Source organism: Osmia bicornis, chromosome 3 (genome assembly GCF_907164935.1).
Source record: "Osmia bicornis bicornis chromosome 3, iOsmBic2.1, whole genome shotgun sequence".
Classification (NCBI taxonomy): domain Eukaryota; kingdom Metazoa; phylum Arthropoda; class Insecta; order Hymenoptera; family Megachilidae; genus Osmia; species Osmia bicornis.
Window position 1 is genome coordinate 8,111,321 of NC_060218.1, and position 24,530 is coordinate 8,135,850.

General features: G+C 39.3%; 1 protein-coding gene across 2 annotated transcripts in view; it reads right to left on the reverse strand.

Moving 5' to 3' along the window:
* LOC114876731 (glutamate receptor ionotropic, kainate 2) overlaps window positions 1-19,646 on the reverse strand; it is a 98,780-nt gene extending 79,134 nt beyond the window's left edge. For both annotated transcript variants that reach the window (XM_029188519.2, XM_046285114.1), the window contains exons 1-2: window positions 18,794-19,646; window positions 13,574-13,854 (exon numbers count right to left, since the gene is read on the reverse strand). In XM_029188519.2, the coding sequence (XP_029044352.2) occupies window positions 13,574-13,646 (73 nt within the window). In that variant the 5' untranslated portion in view covers window positions 13,647-13,854; window positions 18,794-19,646. The remainder of the gene's footprint in view (window positions 1-13,573; window positions 13,855-18,793) is intronic.
* Window positions 19,647-24,530: the final 4,884 nt, after the last annotated feature.

Consider the following 24,530-nt stretch of genomic DNA (forward strand, 5'->3'; position numbering starts at 1 on the left):
GAACAACGTCGGTTCAGCGTGGTAGATTTCCAGTAAAAAGTCATCAAAGTTCTCTTCTTTTCTATACATTTTAAACACACATTTACATATATATCTGAATATTAAATAAAATTATTCTGTTCCTCTGGTATTCTTCTTTCGTTCATTTTCATATCCATTCTACTGTAGAAACAATCTATGCTATTGTTATTTGAACATTTTCAAGCATCAATTGTTTATCAAATATTTAAAACGCCCGGATTGTAATATAATTGAAATTTGATAGCTCGTCGAACAACGTCGATGCCGATCGGAACGATTAAACTTTCATCAAAACAACGTGGCGAGGGTTCACGAGAAACCACAACCGCACGCATGAATTAATGGTTTGTTAACGAAGTTCCTTTTGCCGCGACGTTGATCACGGTAATTCGGTGCAACGATAACGAGCAGGAACGTTTAATGTCTCGCAACTGAATCGCGATAACGCGTTCCCTCCATTGTTGCCCGTTGTTTCGTATCGCCGGGGGTTATGCTCGCGAAACGCGACTGTCTTCGCGACATGATGTCATTAAATGGATTTCCCTCCACTCCGCGAGGTAAACCGAACTTTTAGCTTCTAATTGAGGAAACTATTAAGCGGCACAAAGGAGGGAATGCCGAAGATTAAGCTTCGAGAAATTGAAGATGATCACTAATGTCGGGGTACTTTCCGCATCATTAAAGAGACATTTAATAAATTTTCCAAACGACGCGGGATTTCGATGAAAATAATTAGGGTGCAAAATGAAAATTTCGAAATGTTAACAGAATGTTTCTGAACGCTTGTCGAAAGCAACGTCGAACATGGAAAATGAAATTGAACGTTTAGAATAGAAGCGATTTGAAATGCAAATCGTGCGAATTTCTAGTGAAGGGTGTGTGCGCTGCAAGATGCTCAAGAGACTGAATAACACAGTCAAAGGGTGAAGTTTATAAGCGGCAATGCCGTTTCCGAAACATACAGAGACGAGCTTATCGTGGCAAGCATTTGCAGCGGTTCTTCCCGGTCGAACAGTCGCGAACTTCGCAATTGACTGCTAATCTCGTGTAATGATGACAGTGTACGGGCAGTGAAGGGGGTGGACGAGTTCCAGGGAACATAACTTCTCAACAACAACAACAACAACAATAATACCGAAGGTCCTTGAAACGAAGAGATAACACAAAATTTAGAGCTGTATCTACATTGTATCTACAAAGTCGACAGGAATGGGTTGTCTTTAGAATTTGTTTAGGATTTTTTTTAAATTTGTTAAATGTAAAATTTTATAATATAATACATAACGAAGCTTCTCTAAAGAAAATTTCGCAATTTTCTTTTCTTCTTTACCACAAGTGAATGGAAAATGAAAAAGTGTCCTGGACGAATAGGAACTCAGGTTGGAAGACGGAAAAAGGATTCCCTCGCAGGACACTCAACCAATCGAGAACAAATAAAACACGGCGCAGGGTTCGACAGGCTGATTTCATCGCCGAAATGACTACCTGTTCCACATCCCGCCCGACAATATCAGCCTGCTAACCCTGCCCCTGCGATGAAATCCCGAGCTCCGTTCTTTTCAGCAATTCGTATTGTAGATACTACTCGAACCAAGGATGAAACGCGATATTTCCTCCTCGAGATCTTGTCGTTCACGATTTCAGGAATAGGGAATGTTTGCACACGGAACTGGATATCGATAACTTGATCGTGCTTTTTTCTCCAGGCAAAGGGTAGTCGAAGATTTCACGAGCTAACATTTTATCTTGATATCAAGAATCCGACGAATTTATCCGTAAACATTCTTAAACGCTGAATTATAATATATATTTTTATCTATTTAATTATTTAATTACTGGCAATTTTCTGATAAAGTCAAATTTAGCAAATAGAAATTTTCAACCCTCCTTTAATAATTGGAATTCCTCGATCGAACTTCGATACCCTGACTCTATTTTAACGAAATTAACTTAATCCACTGGATTCAAAGGAGAAGTTATCTCTTTTGCAAATTCCATTGAGTAAGTACAGTAATGTGACTATCAAAGTTATTCGCGTCCAGAAAGGGAGTGTAACTTGGTCATTACCAGGGGTTTGACCTTCGATCGAGCAGTTTGATAATTTAAAGGCAAACTATATTGAGCCCTTAATTGCCTTCAAAGACACGTCTATTTCAGGAAGAACAGATAAATCGAGCTTACAGAGTCGACTCTCCAACGAGGGGATGATAATAACTCAGCCAAGTTTGCGGTTAATTCGGAAAAATAACCCAATTAAACAATTCAGAACGCCCGTTGGTATTTCCCGCTTTAAAGGAGCATTCTCCTCTTTGTGGAAATTTATTTACCCTGGTTTAGCTCGCTCCGCGGAGTTCCAACCTGACCCCTCTATCTCTGCTACAAATCAACAGGCAGAGAATCTGTTTAGGGAATTGCTACAACGACTTCGAAGATTTGCATTTTCCTCTACAAACAAACAGGAACGTTTAGACAATCCCGCGGATGCTATTATAATTGTGCGGATAATTAACTGTTTATCCAAGTCGAGGAAAGTTTCTTGTACAAACACTGTTCCTGAAATAATTGAGAACTTTTCTAACAAAAATGTAATTTCGCAGGGAAAACAATAATTATTGCTTGCATACCCGCCCATAAAGGTATTTACCTCGGGGCTAAAATGGCTACCACTCTTCGCCCAAACAATCATCCCATTTATAATTCAACTCTGGACATCACCAAACATATAGGATCCTTATGCAAGCTTGAGTGGAACAGGACATGGATGAATTACAAAGCGATCTCAAAACTAATACAGAATTTAACAGGAGACAACAAATGGTAATAACACGGATCAGGTCTGGGCACACACGATTAACACATACGTACATTTTGAATAATGGACCGCGTATGGTATGCGAATTATGCGACCTGCCGCTTTCAATCGATCACATTATCACTAAATGCGATAAATAGAACCTAGAAAGGTTGAAACTTAACATTAAGGACGACTCAAGGGAAACACTTGTCTCAGTTAAGTACCAGGACACAATAATTACATTCTGCAACAACATTGGAATTCTTAACAGTTTATGATAGACAACTGAAGATAAGTATCAACACTCACCGAATTAATCAACCTTATGTTGATTATATATTAGAGTTATACTTATATTATATTATTTACTTCTCATTTATGGTTATTATATACCACTAACACTGTAAACCTAAGTCGCTAATGGCCCTCGCTATCGATGCAACTTTAAATTAAAATAAATAAATAAATAAAAATGTAATTTCCTCTAATTATCCAAGAAATTAAACGCTTCGTCTTATAACGAACAGTTAAATGATTCAGATGAATTGTATGATATTTATTCGCATAATTGATTTTCTAGCAAATTACCTGAATAAATCCCAAACTTCTCAGTCAGCCATACTTATCCTAGTAACCGGATAAAAAGCTTGTCTAGATCTTAACAATATGATACTTGAGGAACATCAACGCGAACGTTTGCTCGTCGAAATGCTGCGATTGTAAGAATCTTCCCCTTGGATCTCATCGGTCTCGAAGAAGGATTATGTTCACCCGCATCTGGATAAGCACGTTAACTGAGATTCCCGTCAGTCCGCCGCGTTCTCCCGCTGATATTTTATCTTCAAGAGTCTTTTCTGCCGTTTCTCAGCGTCTAATGGGCTTCTTCATTCGATCAACTCCCGAATAGACACGGGAAATGTGGCTCTAAAAGAACCCCTGTACGATAGACGATCAATCAATCGACGATCTTAGCTGTTAGGGTATCACTTTCACAGAGAAAAAAACATATTACCGGTCTCAGCAAATACAATTTGCTAACTCGTCGAAATTCCTTTTTTCCTCTGGTACGATATACTGTTGTTTTTTCTTTTTGGAAACGAAATTTTTCATTAAAATTTCGCTTCCGTTTCGCGTAAAACGACGGACAGTAGAGAGAAATTTTTTTATTCGAACCTCGCACGGACAGGAAACGGTAAGCTTAAATGTGAATTTTTCATTCGAAGGAATGGAAAAATGTTGCCTGGAAAAATATGCAATTGTAATCGTTCGGAGGTTAAACGTTTGAATGGTGGGCGTGATAGAAGACTTCTGAGGTATATGCTATTTCATATGCTTAACGAGCATGTAAATTCACTTTGGTACGCGTGCAGCTTGCAAGCATGTATAATGTTACTTTCATGATTGTCTGTGGGTTCGTAGTATCGTATCGCACTGTAGTGTCGTGCGTTACACTGCTAAATATCCATGAGTAATCGTCCCTGTTACTACAAGATAGCATGTTTGTGAAGATAAGTTGGATGCCAATTTCAACCCTTCGCGTCCCCTACTTCATTTTTCATTTTTCCACTAAGAAATTTTATGTGTTTTGATATTTCTTATCATTTTCGTGAATATTGATGTCATTTTGTTTGACACGTAATGAAAAAAGTTGAAATAAGATTAGTTAGATAAAACTTGGCGCTTCTCAATTCCTAGTGAATAGACCGAGATTTCAAAGTGGTCCAGCCCCAGTTGCGAACAATTTCCCGGCCCCTTGAATGCATAAAAGTTCCAGTTATTGAATTTCTCGCGAAATAAAAGTCTCTGAAATTTCGGGGCTACGCGACCGGAATAAACAGCTTCTGTTTACCAAGGGGTAGCTATATGAAAACAATCCTGGGTTATTCGAGCCACCATAGAAACTCGAACCCTTAACATTTCAACAAAGTAATAAGTCTCTATTTCTAACAAAAAATTATTCGACAAATTAAATAAAGTAAAATTTTAACTTTAATTAGAAAAGATGATTAATCCCTTTTGTAAGATTTCAATCAATTTTATAGAGCTTCGTTTTGTAAAATTATTACTAATAAAATCTAAACAATGTATTTTCATCTTGCAGCCAATTTTCCTTCGTTTCGTGCAAAATTATAGCTTCAACGTTCGGGGAGAGTTCTGTTCGAACGATTTGATATGGAGGGAAGATGGTTGAACAAGGAGGAGCAGCTGATTCCGTACGGTTACAGGGAAGGTTCACAAGGGAATCCAGGGTAGGAACACACAGTCTGATAATCCCTATCCTTATTATCTCGTCTAACGAACCGAGGTAGCAAGGAACGCGAGCTTGTCTGAATTCCTCGCGCGAAAGCGCTCCTACCATCGAGCGATCAATTCGAAAAATTCCTCGTCGTTCCGCCGTTCTGTACGCCGATATGAGAATTCTTCGTCGAGTTCTGAGCACCGTTTGTGCCGACGACTTCATACGAGTAATCTCTCGACTTCTTAGAAAACTCGATCGTGCGATGGAACAACGCAAAGATGTCGTACTTTCATGTTAAAGAAACGATCGCTATCTTTGAGGCGCGTTTAGAGTGGTTCGATGTTTCTGAGATAAAAGAAAGTCATTTCTGTCTAGACTCTAGATTCTAGACTAGAGTAAAGCGTTAGGAAAAGGAAGCAAAAAGAATCTAAAAATCTAGGTGCCTTCTAATTTCTTTTTTTTTCTAGGTTCATCGAACGACCCAGAAATAGTTCCATATCTCAAAATTAAAATGAATCCGTTTGATCAACAACTGTAGATCATCCGAGTCGAAGATTGTCAATTTCGTTCCACTTAGCAACATTTTGTGACTGGTTATCTAACTGTCGCATGCCTCGGCAAATAAATTTGTATGCAAATATCACTGGCGACCCGATAAATCGTTATATTGTCTATACGTTACACGATATACCTAACACGCATTATTTGGGCAAGCAAACACAAGCAGCGAACGTGTACGAATATTTTTCAAGCAAATAAATCGTCGCACCGCGCCGGCTTGTACACGCTGGTTATACGGAATCCTGTTTGTTGATAAACGAACCCAGCGTTGAAAGCTCCGGTGCTATTTTTTTTTGTTCTTTCCCTCTCGAATATCCCAACTGAATTTACGGGACTAACGTTTTGACGATTCCACTAAGGGTCCCTTTGCTCGTACGACACTGTACACCCATTGTTAGCCAGCTTTTGTTTCTTGAAAGAATCCCTTTTCACGTTGCACCGAGAGCGGAGATTGTAAAAGAACTTTGGCAAGGGAAAGTTTCCCAACGAATCGATTAAACGTGTTCGCGGCAAAACTTGACTATCCTCTTGCTTGCCATTCGGTTCACGGAATATTATTTTTTACACTACCGGAGATTAAGTTGCTATTCACTTAGAAGTTTTCAACGAGCTTCTGATTACCTAGGGAAAAGCTTCTCCGACAGAGATTGCTTTTCAGAGCTCGCTGGATTCTTTTCATATTCGATTAACACCTTTAAGTATTATAGAAACCATTTACGAATTTAATACAAGGAAATAAGATGGAAAATATTTTGAATAAGAAATGGTTTTCTGAAGGTTTTAGAAAATGCGAAAGGGGTTGAAGGAAATCGCGACAACTTCCAGCCAGGTGTGAGAAGTTTCAGAAAGCTCTCGAAAAATACAGGACGGTCGGTTTGAAAGCTGCCTCGACACCATCTCGCTTACACTTTTTACCTGTCTCACCTATGCGATCGCGGCTGTGTGTACAATCTGGATCAAGGCCCGTGTCGATACTTACCTACTAGGAATTCCGATATTGCAATTCAGCGTTTCGCGCGCTCACCCTGTTCACCCGTTCCCTTCCCCACGGGTGTTGTTGTGTGCCGTCGGGTGCGGTTGGGCGCGGGCATACGTACTTACGTGTGCATTTATCCGCGTGTAACTGCATGACGGGTGCATGTGTCCCCGATGCGTGTAAACCGCGGGCGAACGCGAACTAAAGCGAAGTTTGACAGACGATCGGTTGTTAAGAGATCGAACAGAAACGGTGCGGCGCGGCGAAGGGAAGCAAGGGTATTTAACATGAAAAGTATCGTGTTCGATTAACGATTCTGGGTTGAACATTGAATTATTCATAAGCGTTCGGTAGCTACCGGGAATCGGTCGACAGGCGTGATCAGTCAAGACTAAAGATTCTACTATGTACTTTTAATTTCGAATTTTCTATAATAGTAATGAAATATTTTTCTCATTCTTTTTCAAGTTCGCAAGTTGAAATTCTCTTTCAATAAAGTTTCAGAGGAAAATAAAAGAAATTGCATCGATCGTTCAGAAGAAAGAAACTATAGAGTCGCGCAAGAAAGAGTCTCATCGAGTCGCTATTTTTCCGGCAAATAAAGCCCGTTCCTTTCCGTAATTTGTCTTCAAGGACGGAAAACAGGGCGTTCGAACGGTTTAAACGACCTTTGAGAGCGTCCTCGAAACAACGGGGGCGTAACTTCGACGCCAACCTTCTCAATATGTGTCGCGATTTCTAGATACGAAAAAGAGAGAAAAATTTCACGAAGACGCTAGCGAGTGTCATTTTATACTGGAACTAAATGTGGACTTATACCTCGTCGTGTTATATGATAAACACAGAGGAAATATAACGCCCACGCATAAATTTGATCGAATAACGACAATAAAGTCCAGAAGATTGCTATGGAACTTGCGATTGCAGACACTTATGGAACGGAGGTTCGTTCGAACGTGAACTGCAATCCGACTAGATGAATTATCTCGTTGGCTACGAAGCTGACAGCCAATGTTCTTTGGAGCCGTGAATGCCATGCAAGTGACGTCGTATTGTCTCAAGCACTCCTGAAGAGTGGTGTGCTTTCATGGAGCTGAAAGTGGCTCTTTATTGCCCCTGTTTCTTCTCCTCTGTTGTCACAGAAGTAACAAGAATTTTTTCATGCAAAGAATAATGTACCTAATATAAACTTTGTCCAATGGTATCTTAACATTTTCTATTGCACTTTGCGTGTACGGAATTTAGTAGAAAGAAAATATTTTTCTAACAAAAATAAAATAGTTTTTTCAAATTATTTTATATGGAACAACTTAATTGATCCCTGTATAATTCATCTTTTTCCTAAACAAGAAATATAATATAATGAGTGTTTTTTAATTTTTGGACGGACCATGGAGAAAGCCACAATTCTAATTTAATTCTGTACCTCATATTAGCTTAATTTTCTCAATTTTACACCGTCCCTTTAAAAATGATTCTATTTCTAAATTTCTGTAACAAAATCTTAGCAATGTTGTATATACTTCGGTTCGATTTATTCCTTCATATAACAGTTAAAACATCTAAAGCAGGTATCTTAATTATATACAGACCGCGGTGTTCGAGGATTTACAAGCACCTTAAGAAGCAAGATCTCGCAATAGCAGATATTTTCAGTTCCACATATTCGACGTGTTGCAGAACTTAATCTGGTTGCTAGTTACTTATTGAGTTATAAGTTAGAGACTGGGTAACGCAACGAAAACGAATGATTCGTGTAGCCGATCGCGATAAATATCTCGAGAAACGAATAATCGAGAATCGTTCTCTAACCATGAGACTTTTCCCGTGACATTTATTATTATTTCCTTCGTGCCAGATCGGTCGCTGGTATTCAAAGACTGTCAAGAAAATAAGATATCGTTAAGGCGCACCGGTAACGTTCGAACCGTTGCGTTGCGTTGGCTGGAAGTGCCAGTGAAAGGTGTTATTACGAATAATTTCCTTCGCTTGGAAAGAACACGCAACGCGTTTCGCAGTGCAACAAATTGATTTTATCTGAATCTAGAACGCAGTTCGTGTACATGCCGTTTATTATTAATTTTCCAAACAAATACTATTTAACCCTTAAGAAGGCAAATCATCGAGACAGAGATAATATAAATTTTAGTAGATGTCTACAATTAGGACCTCAACGAGAAATCAATTGAAAAGAGGTAAATTCTATGTATTTTTGACCCTCGAATCCAAAACTGTTGATAAAATTTGGGGGTCGCTTGTATTTGTTAAGATACATAAGAAAAAATATCAGAAAAAATATAACTTACCTTTCTTATTCTTTCGTGTAAGAATCGAAGATCGACTTTTTACCCTCTAGGGAATTAATTCTCACTTTTTATATCGACTTTTTGGTTTCGAATTTTTAGAAGAATCGATTCTCTCATTTCGATTCAGAACCGATTCGAGAATCGATTCTTTTCGGTGAATCGAACATCCTTAAAGGAGACTATTGTTGACGGGTTAAATGTAGGTTAGTGACGCGCTTTAAAAGTATTGTCTACCCCATAAAGTCATTAACTTTTGAAAATAATGATTTTATGTCAATATTTACCACGGTATCTTAGTAAATACAAGCGACTCCCAAGTTTTATCAACAGTTTTGGATTCGGGGGGCAAGAATACATACAATTGAATTCTCGTTGGGGCCCTGATTGTAAACATTTACCTAAATTTTTATTTTATTTTCCGGTTAAATGTATAAACAAGAATTGGTATCACCAATTACAAATTGGTTTGTTTCATCGATAAATTGCAATATTTGCTTAAGCGTAACGTAACATTACACCTACATTGTAGAAATATTATATTATCCCTGTTAAAGGTATCCAATCTGTTCGCACCATAAACAGTTTCAACTCACCCTGATCCCTGGGTAGCTCGAACGGCTAAATTGCAGCCGGTAAGCGTCTCCTCGGGAAACATAAAGTCCAGCTTCGGTGAAATCGTCGCGAAACCGGCTTCCTGCCCGCCGCTGGACGACCACACCTTCGTAGAGCTTCTAAGTATATTATAATTCCTCGTGGCCAATGGTCGAGTTATAAATCTTTAATACCGTTAACACAGCCGAGGTTCACTTCCGTTTATGAATTTCATCAAGACGTACTTTATTCTGTTATAGATAAAATGAATTCTTTCGCTCGATGCATCAATCCGATGCTTCAACAAAGTTACCACTCTGTCCTGTATAAATTATCATAATTTTTCAAAACGTTTACAATCGTGGTTCTCGTCTGATTGGCACGGTTTGCCGATGATTAAAAGCCACAAAAATCAGTCCGACAATTCGCCAACTTTATATTTGCGGAACGTGTCTCGTGAATCTTGGGGTGAAGAGAGCTCATTGCCTCGCTACGTGACACAAAATTCCCCGTCGATATGACGAGACGACGCGACGCGACGCGACGCTTTTACGTGGCGCCACAACGTAAGGTGCAACTCGTCCTGACGAAGCACCAAGCAACGCTGAAATCAGACAGTTTCGAAACTGGATTCGAGGACCTCTCGTGATATAAACATTCGACAAGTCGAACTCGGTGTTGTTACCATGGAAAACGGCTGAACGAGGGTATTAAATTCGAACTGCAACTGGCATGGAAATGAAACCATTAAATTTCACCGAATTTATTTCTCTTATAATAACATTTAATTGGTGATCCTCGAATTTCATCATTTTATTTTTCAGTATCTCCTGAATAAATATCAATTCTTAACAAGTTTATTATGTAACGATAAAACCAGTGAAATGTTGTAATTAAAAGAATGAAAATTAATTAATATTGCAAATATTATGGAATCTGAATATTTAATTCTCAAATAAAATATTTTCGTCATAAATTTGTTGGTTTCCATTTAGTTTTCGATTCGTGATTAAAAAAGATAGAAAAAAGCGAGAGAAGATGTTTTGAAAGTACTGTTCGCAATGCAGTTTATTGAGAAATGCATTAGTTTCCCTTAAAAAGCTGGCTGGGGGTAATTAAAGTTGCTAACAAAACGGCTAATTAAAATTTCCATTACTCCCAATGAATCCACCTTGATTACATCTCACTAAAGGTGAACCTTAATAGATTGGTCGATTCAAATTCCTCGCTTTTAATGAGGCAAAGTCCCTACTATTCTATTACTATACTATAATAACTGCTAGTTTACTGTACACATTTCATTAAAGTATAATTATTGAAATTTTCTTAATGAAATATACAAAATTGATAGTGTTAAACGCGATAGTCCCTTCTCTTTTCATCAAGCTGATATTCTCAAAGACGAAGAGAATAAGAATTCCGTGGCGTTGCTGTGTAAACTTATTTTGTGCTTAGAAAATCCTTTCGTACACAGCTTCAAATAATGAAACGTCGCGTTGATTCAGCCTTTTCGTGTCGAAGAACCGAAAGACTGGATATCGCAAAAATCAAGCCAGCCCTGGTTGCTTTTCGCGTGCTGAATCACGATGAGCTTTTCACGCGGATCCAACAAGGGAACGAGCTTTTCCGAGCATCGATAGGACAGCGTGGCGCTGTTATTCCTCCTGATCCTGAATACGATCCGCTCCCTTTTTCCAAGAAAGAAGGGGAATAGAATTTCTGTGGCCAGACCAGGGGGTGACAATGCGACGAAAGATTGATGTTGCTTCTACTGAAAGAACCTGTCTCCGAACGGTTGTATGTCAGAGCTACGGTAATTGCGTTTGTTACTTAATTAAGTCTGATAGGTAATCTAATATTTTACAAAGACACTTTTCTGAAAAATGTCGTTCATTATTTGCAATATTAAGCAGATAATTATGTTAAATAAAATCTATTTGACATATTTGAATAATCTGAAATTCTAAGAAGCAATTAATTTTCTAAACAATAATTAATTATTTTGTTCAATACTTTCCTAAAATAAGAAGTTCGAATAGTCGATATCGATTACTAGATATAATCGTTTAATCGAGAACTCGCAACGTTGTTATCGGTGTTCAATTCCTCGATGGTCACTCGCCTCTAAACACTGTCTGTATCCAGTAGCTTAGGTCCGATGATCAGACGAGTAGCGATCCTTTGAACGTGTTACAGCCACGGATCCCATTGCAATTACACAAAAGCGAGGATCTACTCAATTCCTCGATCACGTGAGAACGGTGTAATTGGAGTATCAATTATTCTTTAAATTAACCCTCTACCATTGTCTCATTTTATGTCTCTGAGATAGTAGAGATAGCGAACGATGAATTTTCTATGATTACTTAAAACTCTTTCAATTTTCCAACTATTCCTAATCTCCTTCATAATTGAAAACGATTGAATTATCATGAAAAAACAAATAAAGGTATAATTTTCCTTACAATAATTGAAACGACTATTAGAAAAATCCTTTATCACGTTCGATCGATAGATTTACAATTACCGCATAAGAAAATTAACCGAAGGATTAATCGTTTCCTCGTCTAAAACAAGATCGAAAGTTCCAAGTTTCCCCAATGTCGGTTGACCGCGTTGAAATTCCAGCAATTACGTCGACTGAAAGTTTCGACCACCGTGGTTGTAAGGGTGGCCACAAGCGATCCTCCCCGTTCCTACTACGTACGCGCGCGGCTGTGTCTGTGTAAGAATACGATGAACGAGACGGGTCTTTTCAGTCGCATCGTTGAGAATGCCAGTGGAATAGCAAAGTGCCGTAAGTCTGATGAAGTTGTTCGGTAACAGGTGAAGATTCGATCCTATATAACCACTTTGAAGAAATTTTAGGAGGTTTCGCGCGCCCTCCAAGACCTCGTACAACCTCTTTCGAGTACGGTCACGTACCGAGGTCGCTTGGTAGCTCGATTTTTCAGTGTCCTGTTCTCCTGAGAAATTACATTCTCCATTATGGAAACATTGACCGTACCGGGGAGTCTTGTTAGGAGATTACGAAAGCGGCTTTACTCGGTAAGAGGCAGTTTCGTTCGAACGAGGAATCGAGGAGAGGGTGAATCGTTTGCTATTCACTCTCCTCCCGTCGTGTTTATGCTCGATCTCTCTACTTCAGATGCTACCCATTTTCAACCTGCACCGCAGAAACTTCCTCGCCTAATAATTATTTAGCTTCTCGCTTGTTTTGAAAGCTACGCCAAAACTACAGGGATAGAACTCAAACACCGCGCCCTGTAAACCGTACCTTTCGCTTGAATAATTTTCAAAATAATGATGGTTCTAATAGTTACCGGTCTATCATCTATATCAGATATTATTTCTCGGCAATGTTAGACTAACTGAAGGTTAGTTTATGTTGTTGGTAAAACGTATTCGTTAGTTGGTACATAACTTTCAACCTATAACTTCGTACGATCGATGAATTCTAGATTGAAGATTAATTTGTCGATTAAACAACCGACAGACCAACGAACCAACACGCGGATCCACGCGAAACGAGGCGCGCAAAGTTAAAGAAAGGTGATGAGAAAGTCAAGATTAATCCATATGTCGGTTAATTAGTTGAATTTCGTTTATCAACGCGCGCGCCGAGCTTCGAATCGTTTCTCTTCATTCTTCCTCCGGAGAAGTCTTACACATCGAGCGGAAACGGGGGTAAAAGAATTTTACGGGCGTTAATTAGTCGTAGAAGTAATTAAAAACTCGGTTACTTCCAAGCCGTCTGTCAAAGATTAACTTTGGCTCATTCAATAAATGTCCTCTGGTGAAACTTTCTCTTCTTCTTCCTCTTTTTTCTCTTTTTCCTTTACTTTTTTTTTACCTACTTGTTCGCCCTAACGAGAGAAGCCAGAGTGAAAAGAGCCTCGTAGCTGCCACGAGATAAATTTAATTACTCATTCGAACATCCTTATTAGCGTAATTTTATGGAATGCCCGGGTAATCGCATCGAATTCGTTCCAATTTCGCGATTTATCAATTAATATTTTCAACAGTTTTAAAATATCCAGTTCGGTGAGAGAATATTAAGTATACGAAGGATTGATTCTACTCACCGATTCTGATGACCGGCGGCAGCGACATGACAGTGGTGACCAAGATGACAATGATGGCGAACAACAGTGCCATTGTGTCGGTCGTGACCTCAACTCGCACCTGACTATGACATCGTTCTTGCGTACTTCTGTCACGGGACAGAATGCTATACAAGGTGAGAAGAGATACGTAAATACACGAAACTCAAACGTTCACGGACACTTTGCCACGGAGTTACACATTTTCGGGTCCTCGTCGTGCGGGTCGATGAAAATCTTCAAGAAATCGTCATTGTCCGCGCCTGAAAACATACAAATCAATCTGAAAATATTACGAATTTTTCATAAATATTAAAATATTTCCAAACTCTACGTTACCGCGTAACAAAAGAGCCGTAAATAATTAAACATCGCGTGTTCATTTGTATCGCAAATCATAAAAGCGAGGAACGCAAAGAAATTGTGTTTCAGGCATAGTCACTTCCAGTTAATTGTAGCTAGGGCAATATAGTTTATTAGTCGAACGTGTTCTCGGCCGAAGTTAGTCGATTAGTACAGCTAAAAAATAATAAAGACCGCTAGTCGACAATGCCAAAACTCAGGCAAAACGAACTCGTTGTAAAAAAATATTCTGTCGCGATTGTTAGAACGCACATACGTTTATTATCCCAAAACGACTTAGGAAACTAATCATCGAGTAGCGAATTTGGGAACGTCCAAATTAGTTTATTACCGGCAGCGTCGGCTATCTGCATTTACCAAAATCCTAACGCTACTCCACGCCGAGTATTTTCTTTGTCCTCCAATTTTCTCACAAATTCTTGCGACCAATCAGAAGTTTACCTTATAAGCAAAATTATAAACAAAACTCAGATTAAGAAACATATTCAAACAATACACATTACATTTAACTACTTGTCCGAACAAATACCTTAAATTGCCAAAGTTAGTTTAGTAAGCCTTGTAATTATTCAAATATATTAAAATCGTGTTATACAATTTAATCTGACCCTTTTTGCTCTCGCATCACCACTCTAATTATAATATCAAACAAGTACAATCTTCTAATTACATCGTAATTCACCGAAGCTTTTCCCGTGGATCCGATATAAAATCCCAACAAACTTTATCGCGCTATCGTGTTTTTCCAGTCGAAGCCGTTTTGCGATATTAAAACCATCAGAAGCAAGCGTGGAAATTTGGTGAAACGTGAAAGCACGTCCGACATTCTCATTAAAACATCAATCGTTGAAAACTGTCGGCCATGTTTCAATACCCGCTACGTACACAGTTTCCATCATTATGCAAAGATAGGAGGAAGGTAGTCAGATCGAATGCACGTCATCACCTATCCGCTATAATTTCGCGGACATCGCGAATGGACTTTACGTCCATCTTCTGCGTGTGTACAAGTTGTCGGTGAGAGCTAATGGACGCCATCAGTTTAATGGAAACCCTTCGACCGTGCATGGTCTTGCACATAAATCACTTGGGGTGGAATTCTCACCGCGAAAAACGAGGCGACCATCGGAAACGATGTAAGATAGTGTTCGCGTACGGACGCGAAACGATCCGGACGTGGTATTGCTGCGGAGAATTATTTGATTCTGTACAGGGAAAGATTGCTATTTCGTTCGTGAAACAGTTAGCAACGAAAAAGAATTCCGCGCCAACAATTTCACCTTTTTAACCGCGAAACGAATGGAAACGAGGTGGTTTTTCACGAGGTTCAAATTCAGAGTAATTATATGGGATTTTAAGGGTAAAAATTATGTAAAATTTAGGGTACACTCAATTTTACATTTAATATAATTCAAATATTTAATTAAATATTAATGAACTTTAGATTTCTACCTTAATTCTGAACGATTCTCGATGTGATTTCGTGGAATTATTTATTTTAGGGATGCCGCTATGTAATTACGTAAATTTCGGCCGAATCTAGGTTGTCAGCAAAAATCTTGCTAGCTACGATCAAAGTTGATCGATAGAAAGGTAGGATGTATAAAAGGGGCTCTCAAGCGACGTACGAGTTCGGTGTCGATGCCACATGCAGCTCACGCTTCCGCTATTAGAGTTAACGTAAACGGATTTAAGCTAACCCAATTTACCAAGGGGTAACTTTACCCCTAGCTCGTGTTTGTTCGCCGTTTCTCCTCGGCCTGCCTTAAGCGCGCTGCTTGATTACGTAGTCGTGTCCCTGTTACACGATTCTTTTTCTCCTTTATTTTTCGTCGGTTACCATGTCGCAGAGACTCATTTCCTCTCCTCTTTATTCGAACTCCACCCCACGATCTTTGCCGGGCATCGCGAAACGTTCATCAGTTTTACGATCCACCCTGATCCATCGATGCTATTTCCTTCCAGCAAACTGTCTTTCAGGATGAGACTCTGGAAATGGTATTCTACTGGACCTGGATTACGATCCATGATACTCGTAAGTGCTGGAATTGATTATTTATAGAAGTTTTATATTTCTATCCGTTCCATTTCGCTTCTCTGTACAATAGTTCAATTGATTTGAGTATGAAACTTTGGAGAGCAATTACAACCACTATTATTATTTTCATTCTTAGAAATGTATATTCTACTAACGAAATTTTGGATGTTATAGATAATTACGAGGGTATTATGTTCAGTGAATTTGGTTAATGATGGTTAAAGCTCTTGTGTAATTAAATCAAGTATTAATTATCAGTATCACTGCATCTTTGGATCGCTAATGAAGCTAACAATGATAATGCTTTCTATTTCGACACAGTTTAAGTTCAAAAGCTCTAAATATTTTCTTTCTTTTTAAATTGATTTAATTTATTTTCGTTGTTTCTCATTGAACTTAATACGAGTGAGATTGAAAATTCTAGGTGAAATAATAATCGATACTAACGACTGGAGTTGTAGCCACGAAATATGATTGTAACTCATGCGATCGTGCACGTTACCTGGTTACCGCTAATGAATTAATGACGGAGAGGGTGTTAGATTCAATGGGGAAACGGAACTATTGAATGGAACCCCTTGTTTTCGCTCCACCGCCGTATTTATGAGCCTCGAATAGAACCGAGTGTCGTGAACATTATTTACCTCCATTTCTTGCTGAAAAGTTTTATCAGCTTGCAATCTCAATTGAAATATTGGACAAATCGAACCTTAAACAATTTTGAAACTTTGGAAATCTGTATCGCAGTGCGTGCGATGATACAACTGAATCGAATTACATAACTTCTTTCGAACGTGATACGTTTCCATTTCACGAAGATTGCATACTCCGAACATAAAAAGGTGAAATAGACCGAACGGAAAGAAATCTTCATGAATTTGAAAAAAAGAAAACATTCCATCTTCGTCCATGTCTGACCTAAGTAATCCATTCTATAACAAACTATGAAATGCGATACATTTTTCAAAATTACGTTAAAGTGAAAGGACAAAATTGAACGGAATCGTAGTCACAAGAAACAACCAATTTCCTTGTTTACGTCAGTCAACGGAGGATATTTTTCTCCCTCGACGAATTCCAATCCTCGTTTCTTACGACCCTGCAAGTATTACGAGACAGAATACATCGGGATGGTACGTCCACTTGGAAAGAATGAGTTCTATAGATATTTCGGAATAATCGGATGATTTTTCAAATTATGAGAGATGATTTCATTTATAATTATCCTCCACTCAAGTAACTAGAAATTTTTTCAATATCCATTAATGAAAAGAAATTTTTAGCAAAATTTCATCAAAATCAGAAGCGGACCGTGTAACAAACTTTTCCTGCGAAACTTTGAAGAATATTTTCTTACAGGACTCAGCTTTACACCCGAAACTCTTAAACGGTATTAACCGTTCCTCTGCAAAGTTCGCGAAGAAAAAGTGTACGTCCCTATGATAGATCGCGATAAAAAAAAAGAAAAACAATTTTAACGGGGAATAGAGGACAGCACTGTTAAAAACGTAGTTACAGTAGCACTGTAATCGTTATTCTTCGGGGTGTCTCGTCCCCGGCGAAACCCACTTTGCTTGCGTGGAAGCCTGAGAAATCGGCTTGTTCGCCGACAGAGAAAGAGAGACAGTGGGATAGAGATAAAGTTGGTCTGGTTAAAAAGTCGACGTTCCATCGCATGACTCTCTTGATACAAATCGAACGGACACGGAATGGCGATCACCAAATGTCCTGTACTCTTTGTAGTATCCACTATTCGTGGACGAAAAACGAACGACGGTCTGGTTTAATTAAATCGATCGACACTCGTCGCCGACTTGCGAACATAGTAGCGGGTGAATCGCGCAATAGAACCACGTTTGTATCACCAAGTATTCGAACGAAACGATTCGGAACACCGATCTTGAGTAATTTGAAAACTAATTTCTTGCGGTTAAAATTCGCGTAATTCATTGTGGAATGGAACTGATCGATGTATGTGCAGAAATATTTTGTAGAAATCCAGTTGTTAAAGAAAAAAAATGATTTTCCAGATTTACAAAGAGTACAATAACGTAGTCAATGGATATTCGATAATATTCTGCAGCAATTATTTGTAATAAAGTTAATCCTTATACGTAATACGGTTCGATGAGCGTTCAGTTGATAGCTGATTGGAAACGAATCGGTATTCCACTCGTATCTCTGTAAACCGTACTCGAACCGTGAACACCGCTAATTCCGGCAATCGTTCGCTGGAAAACTCGCTAATCACCGTCTGTCAGGTGTAACTCACCGTTCGACACTCGGATTAGTCATTGAACGGTTAGAAAATATTGCTGGAACACTGTGGAACCGTCTTTGGATGCGTGCCAGACAGACCATCGTTCTTCCCTTGTTCATAAATTACCGCGAAAAACTTCCTTCCCCGGTCACTGTATCTCTTAAGCTGCGTACACATCGAGCGAATGAGCAGAGCACATAGGATACTGTACACAAAAGCATCTGATGATGATTGAATCACAACACGTGTGTATCCTGTCGGCAATTTGATGGAGATGATCAACGACAATTAAACCTTCCAAAGAAATTCATCACAGATTTATTATTAGAACCATGGTGTTGGTCGCCATATTTTTATTTTTTTATTTTTTAAAACCTATTCTTGTTGACCAAGCCTGGGCAAAGTTGAGCGAACAAAGAAATGCTAACTCGATTAAATATAATTCCTGAGGATATGAACGCACAGCAAACGTCAGCTCGAACAGAATGGAACGTTTGTTCTCGCTTGCTCGTTTATTGTGTACCCTGCTTTATATACTCACCACGTTTCCTTTTTATCCGACGAATATCTGGGAACATTCACGGTCCGGGAAAAAGGAAAACGAGTTCCTTGGATACGCGTCACTCCGTCTCTTTCACTGGAACCACCCCGTCGTCATTTGGAACACCAGAACACTATAGTTCACCGCACGATGCTTGTCCTCCGTAGCATGCTTTCCACATCCAACATCCACTCGAATCTTCACAGTGGAACGTATCACTCTTTTAAATTGATAGGCTACGTTCGATAATTATTCCCATCGAATAAGTTAATTACACCGCTCGTTATGGTGCCCACTATTCATCGGCAATGTTCAACCTTACATAACCATTACGCGACATTATCTCGTCCGAGCTCTCATTAACCCGTGACCCGTCATCATACTACGACACCGGAAACTCGCGTTCGATCGTCGACCTTTTCGCGTTCGAAACGAATCGGAGGAAGAACATGAAGGATGTAAAACACACGTGGAAAATTTTCTTTGGAGAAAGATTAGCTGTTCCTTTTAGAAAGAAATTTTATCATGTCCTCATGATCAGCCCTTTCAATTCTTTATACACTATAAAAACGTCTGAACAATCCGTACTTCCAGTTTCGTTAATTATAAATACTGGTTATAACATCCCTATAGTAATGTGACCCGGTTAATTAAAGAGGGTTGGTAAAATTTTTCACTAGGTCGATCCCGTCGATGGACACTGTCAGATCACTGTTCGATTATTTGGATGTAAGGATAGGGATTCCCGAAGAGGACGTCCGGTTTCTCTTGAAACGAGCACGCGATCGAGAACACCTTCCCGTTATTCGTACGCGCGGTCCGACAATCGCGAAAGACGCGCGGCCACTGGCTGCGCCAGGACGATCTACCACCCCCGGACACGAGTGCGCGGAACGCGGCACCAGAGGGTGGTGGATGGCTTTCGAGGGTTGCTCGTGCGATAGAGAGAGAATACGTGTTAGAGAATAGGAAGGAGAAAGGGGAAACGGTAGGGGATGAAGTCGCGCACGCAACGGGCGGAATCTTTGGCTTGTATCCTTCTCTATTTTGGGGGCCGAAAACAGGCTGATAGGGAACCGGCAAAGTCAAGCCCGTTATCTGGGTTACTGGACCCTCCTGGCGCCGACCATGACCAGGATAATGTTTAATGGGAACTGGTATCGTGTGTTTCGAGGCGAGACTGAAACGAGTTTTTCGGGGGTGCCATTGAGAAGAGGATTAATAACGATCGTACGTACGATTGAAAATATTATAGAGAAAATATGCAGCCGTTATATCGATGATATCGAATATCTGAGGGAAACTTGTTACCTATACGACGTTGAGGAAAAAAGGCATGCCACGTGCAAGGCAACAGGGGTTGGTATCAAAGCAACAAAAAGAGCTTCTAACGTTCCTGGCTGTCCAGAATTTCAAAGGTAAAACGTACACCATAAAACGAGGACAAGAACAGGCGAACGTGGGTCGTGCAGGTATTACCTTCTCCTCGGGGAATTTTAAAAAGTTATTCACTCGTACTGTGCAGAGATGGAAAGAATAATAGCGAAAGGAATGCGGGTACGATTGGTCGTAGTCGGTAAGTCACGCATCACGCGCATGCGTTCTAGATTATCGCGCGCTATTGGTCGATGCGATCAATTTTTTTTTTAAATATTTCCAATTGTAAGTTTAATTTTGTATTCAAGACTGTATAGTTTCTTAGTTTCATTATTATTTTGTGTTCGAATTTCAGAATGAAACTTTAAATATAAGAGATTTTTATAACGTATGTGATAACATTAATAATAAAATTGTTACTTTTTCAATTGAATTGATTTTTTCTTAATAAATTTGACTATTTAAATGTGTGACAACCACCCCAAGCTCGAGGTACATTGTCACAAAATAATTAATTCACAATCTTATTGATAATATTCATAAAACTAATTTTTTTTATAAACTTAGCCGTACCTAGTTTATATTAAACTAGTAAAAAATAAAAATAAGAAAATGTGACAACCATACCCGGTCTCCCCTAGTCTCAACGATAAATAAAAAATCCATGCTTGCAATTTATGCAGATTCTCATCCCTTCGCGTTTGTCTATGACTTTAATCTGTTATTCTAATTTTAATGACACTCCTCAACAATGACGTCGAATAGAAGGTGGGTGGATGTTCGATCGAAGCCGAACCATGAAGCCAGGCAAAAGAGAGGAGTAGGGCGTCCAGTCAGCCGTTACAAGAAAACAAGACAGGGTGAGAGATAGGTGGCGCGGGAATCGTCGCCTTATTCCCGGCACAACCCCCCTGGAGAACCGAAGATACCATACAGAGAAGCAAAGTCGCTTTATCTGGGTTAGTGGACGTCGACCCTGACCACTTCCTACGCAAAGAGGATTGAAATAAACTCGCATTTATCAAGCGTTTCGCCGTTACGTAACGAAACGTAACTCGGTGCTCATCGGTCATCACGGGATCCTGGCAAAGATTTCATTTCTAATACGTCAGCTCATGGACTCGGCTTCTCTTCTCTGTCTCTCCGCGGCTATAGCCAGCTCAATTTCACGACTAACTTCCTGGAAGAGAATGATAAAGTTTCGCTTCCGACACAGGGCGAAAACCGACCCGTTTCGGTCCATCCGTGAGGATTCCAAAGTTTTCACTGGGGTGCTACGAGTTAGTAAGAATATGTCGACGATTTTCGGGATTCATTTAACCCTCGGCTCATAAAATTTCATTTTACATTCTGTATTAAAGATTCTCGGAAGTCGTTCACCGAATAGGAGATTGATTCGGTCCCATTAATGAATTAAAAGAAAATTCTCTTTCATAACTCTTTGCTTCTTTTTCTTCTGCATCAGGATCAGCGACGCGGAACGTGGATTTCTCGATACATTTATCACTGTTGCAATTTGATTTTCAGGGAAACATTCGGATCTGATGAACATTAAAAGAGTTTCTGATTCAAACGAAAGTTGATTCGTTAATCAATATTCCTTGAAATGTCTACTGGGTTAGATTTTGTCTGATCGTCACGAATCTACTTCTTCCTTCTGCGGGAAGACAAAACACTTTGGCCAGGTCCCAAGAAAACCGCTGACACATTTCCACGGATAATGTAACTTTATTTTGCATGGGAATTCGCGTGCCAGTCTCGACAGCGTGTAAACGAGACACCATCTCTGGCTGCATATAGAATCATCGATTTCATATAAATTCTTTCCTTGCATCGAGTACATTTTATTGCCTCTTAAAAATTTCATTCTGGCTAACAAATTAAACCGTAGATTTATTTGAAATTCATTTTTCCCATGTATTCATTCGCGGAAGAACGAAAAGAGTAAATCAAATTTATTGAAAAAACCTCTTGCTTTTGTTTTTTATACACTGTGGCGTTCTCGTAGCAGATACAAAGAACCAAAATAATTCTGCTTCTCGAGGGTTGTTTGTTGAACATGCAGTCCCTTGTCCAGCAAGAGCACAAGACAAAGCGGATATAATCCCGTACGACCTTTAATATCATTTTGCCGCGAAGGAACTAGCGAATAATTCCATTCCGTCGTATTTACTGTACGTGATGGAGGCTCGTTTTTATTATTTACTATTCTGGTTTGCGATGTTGTTCGTCCGCTTGTGCAAGCAAATGAATAATCGAAGAGAAAAAGGGTATCGCCACTGCAAAACGCGTTGTTTGGTCGTTCATATTTACACCATCGTGGAATTCGTGGCAAAAACGATCTATTTTTTTCATCCTATCAATTCTATCCAAACAAAATAAAATGTACATGCTATTGGAAAATAAAAAAAGGTTCACAGTTATTTCACGGCACGCTCGATTCCATTTTTTTCTCATCTTGCACTACTATCGGCAGCTGCGTTAAATTAATTACAGTTTTATTTTTAAATTCATCAGCTATGGAAAACTCGCGAGCTGTGTATCTTTTTGAATATAAACTTTGCTAGGAAATTATTAGGAAATGAAGAGTGATCGATTTTAACCCATTAGCTGCCATGATCCCAATTTGGGGATGCATATATATAACTTATTCGGCCAAAAATTAAAAAAAATTTGGCAGTTAATGGGTTAATGAAAAATCTGAGAACTCCTCCTTCGAGTTAAATAGATTCCACATAAACCTACAAAGGATACGTTAAAGAAATATCTATCTCCGTGAAATGGAATTTTAGGCAAGAATGACGCGTCACTTCCATCCGTCTGTCATTTCGAATACAAGACCGCTCTGAATCGTCGAGTGTACACCGGTGGTGCGAAGCGATAGAAGCTGCTTTCAACGATGAAACAAAACCGTGCCAAAACGTATCCACCGTTGGCTGAAATATTTCGTCTCTCCGCAGAGATTGTTCCTTCCTTGGACGAACAAGCGTCGCATAAATCACGAATCGAAGAGGAGACACTCGGTACGCGACGCTTTTTCCAGCGATCGCTCGCAAAAGAGGATATCATCGACGAGCCGCTGGCAAAAAAAAAAGGAAGGAGAAAAAACAGCGAGGAAAACACGTATCGCAGCGAATCGATTTCTTTCTTCGTTTTTTCCACGCAATCAAGCCGCTCCAGTTTTGACGACACAGCCTACGCTTTTCTTTATCCTCTGAAGGTTTCCCGGTTATTTTTTCTTTTTCTCTCTTTACGAATACACGCTGTCTATCATGTTTGCTATTACTCTTTCGTCGCTGTTTTTTCCACTCCTCTTCTTTTTTCTCTGTCGATTTTTGAAAGCGTTAATATCGGTGGCGAGGTTGATTCCTGACGGTGATTTCGTAGGGATTGACAGTGTCGAAGCGACAGGAAGTCGATCGTTCTGTAATATCAGGCAGAAACCATTGGGAAAATATCGATTCTCTTGGAATATTTGTTCGACGATATCACGCAGAAGGTTTCATATTAATAAACGAGCTTTTTTTTCCTCGTAAAAAGGTGTCACAAGCGTAATTCACTGATCCCTGCGTATCGCTGGCCCGATAAAAGAACGAAACAGTTAGGAGTGAAAATATTTCGGCACGAGTATCGTGATTTCATAAATACAAGCATTATCTCCGGGCACGAATCCGCCATTATTTGTCACGCTCGATGTCGAATCAGTTGAAATTGTCCGTTTCGTAAAATCGTTTTTGTGTATCAGATAAAAGTGCCGCGTACCATTGAAACGGAGACGTAATTTTAAACGTTAATGTTTCATTTGCAATAATATTTCGCTTCCTCTCTGAATTTACGTAAATTAACCCCCCCTTAGGTTCTGTGTACCGAAATTGAGGCCTCGGTTATTCGCGTCTATATTCAAACCCATTGTTCAGAAAAGCTCGTGCGATTATATTGATTGCCGATGTTTTGGAACCGTGCCAAAACCTTTGATATTCTCACCAAGTGTACGGACGACTATCATCCCCTTTTGTTTCGCACGGATCTTACTATAATATTATTATTTATAGAAGTTCAGATAGCACATTTTCAAAAGCTCTTTAAGGAAGATTTTCTTCGTTAGATTTCGTCGCACCTGGTTCGATGCGGTTCCGCCTGGTGAATTTATGTGCGAAGAGGTCAGAGGCTTCTTCTTATTCTGTCATTAGCAGCGTCATTAATTAAGTTGGCAAAAACGAGGTACACTAAGGGCTGGGAAGTCTAAAGGAACGGATATTAGGGTTGTAGGTCAGTTGGAAGAATTACAGCATAACGACTTTCGTTTTTTCATCATCTACTTCTAATTATCACCCTTACCTTTTTAAATTCTCGTAATTAC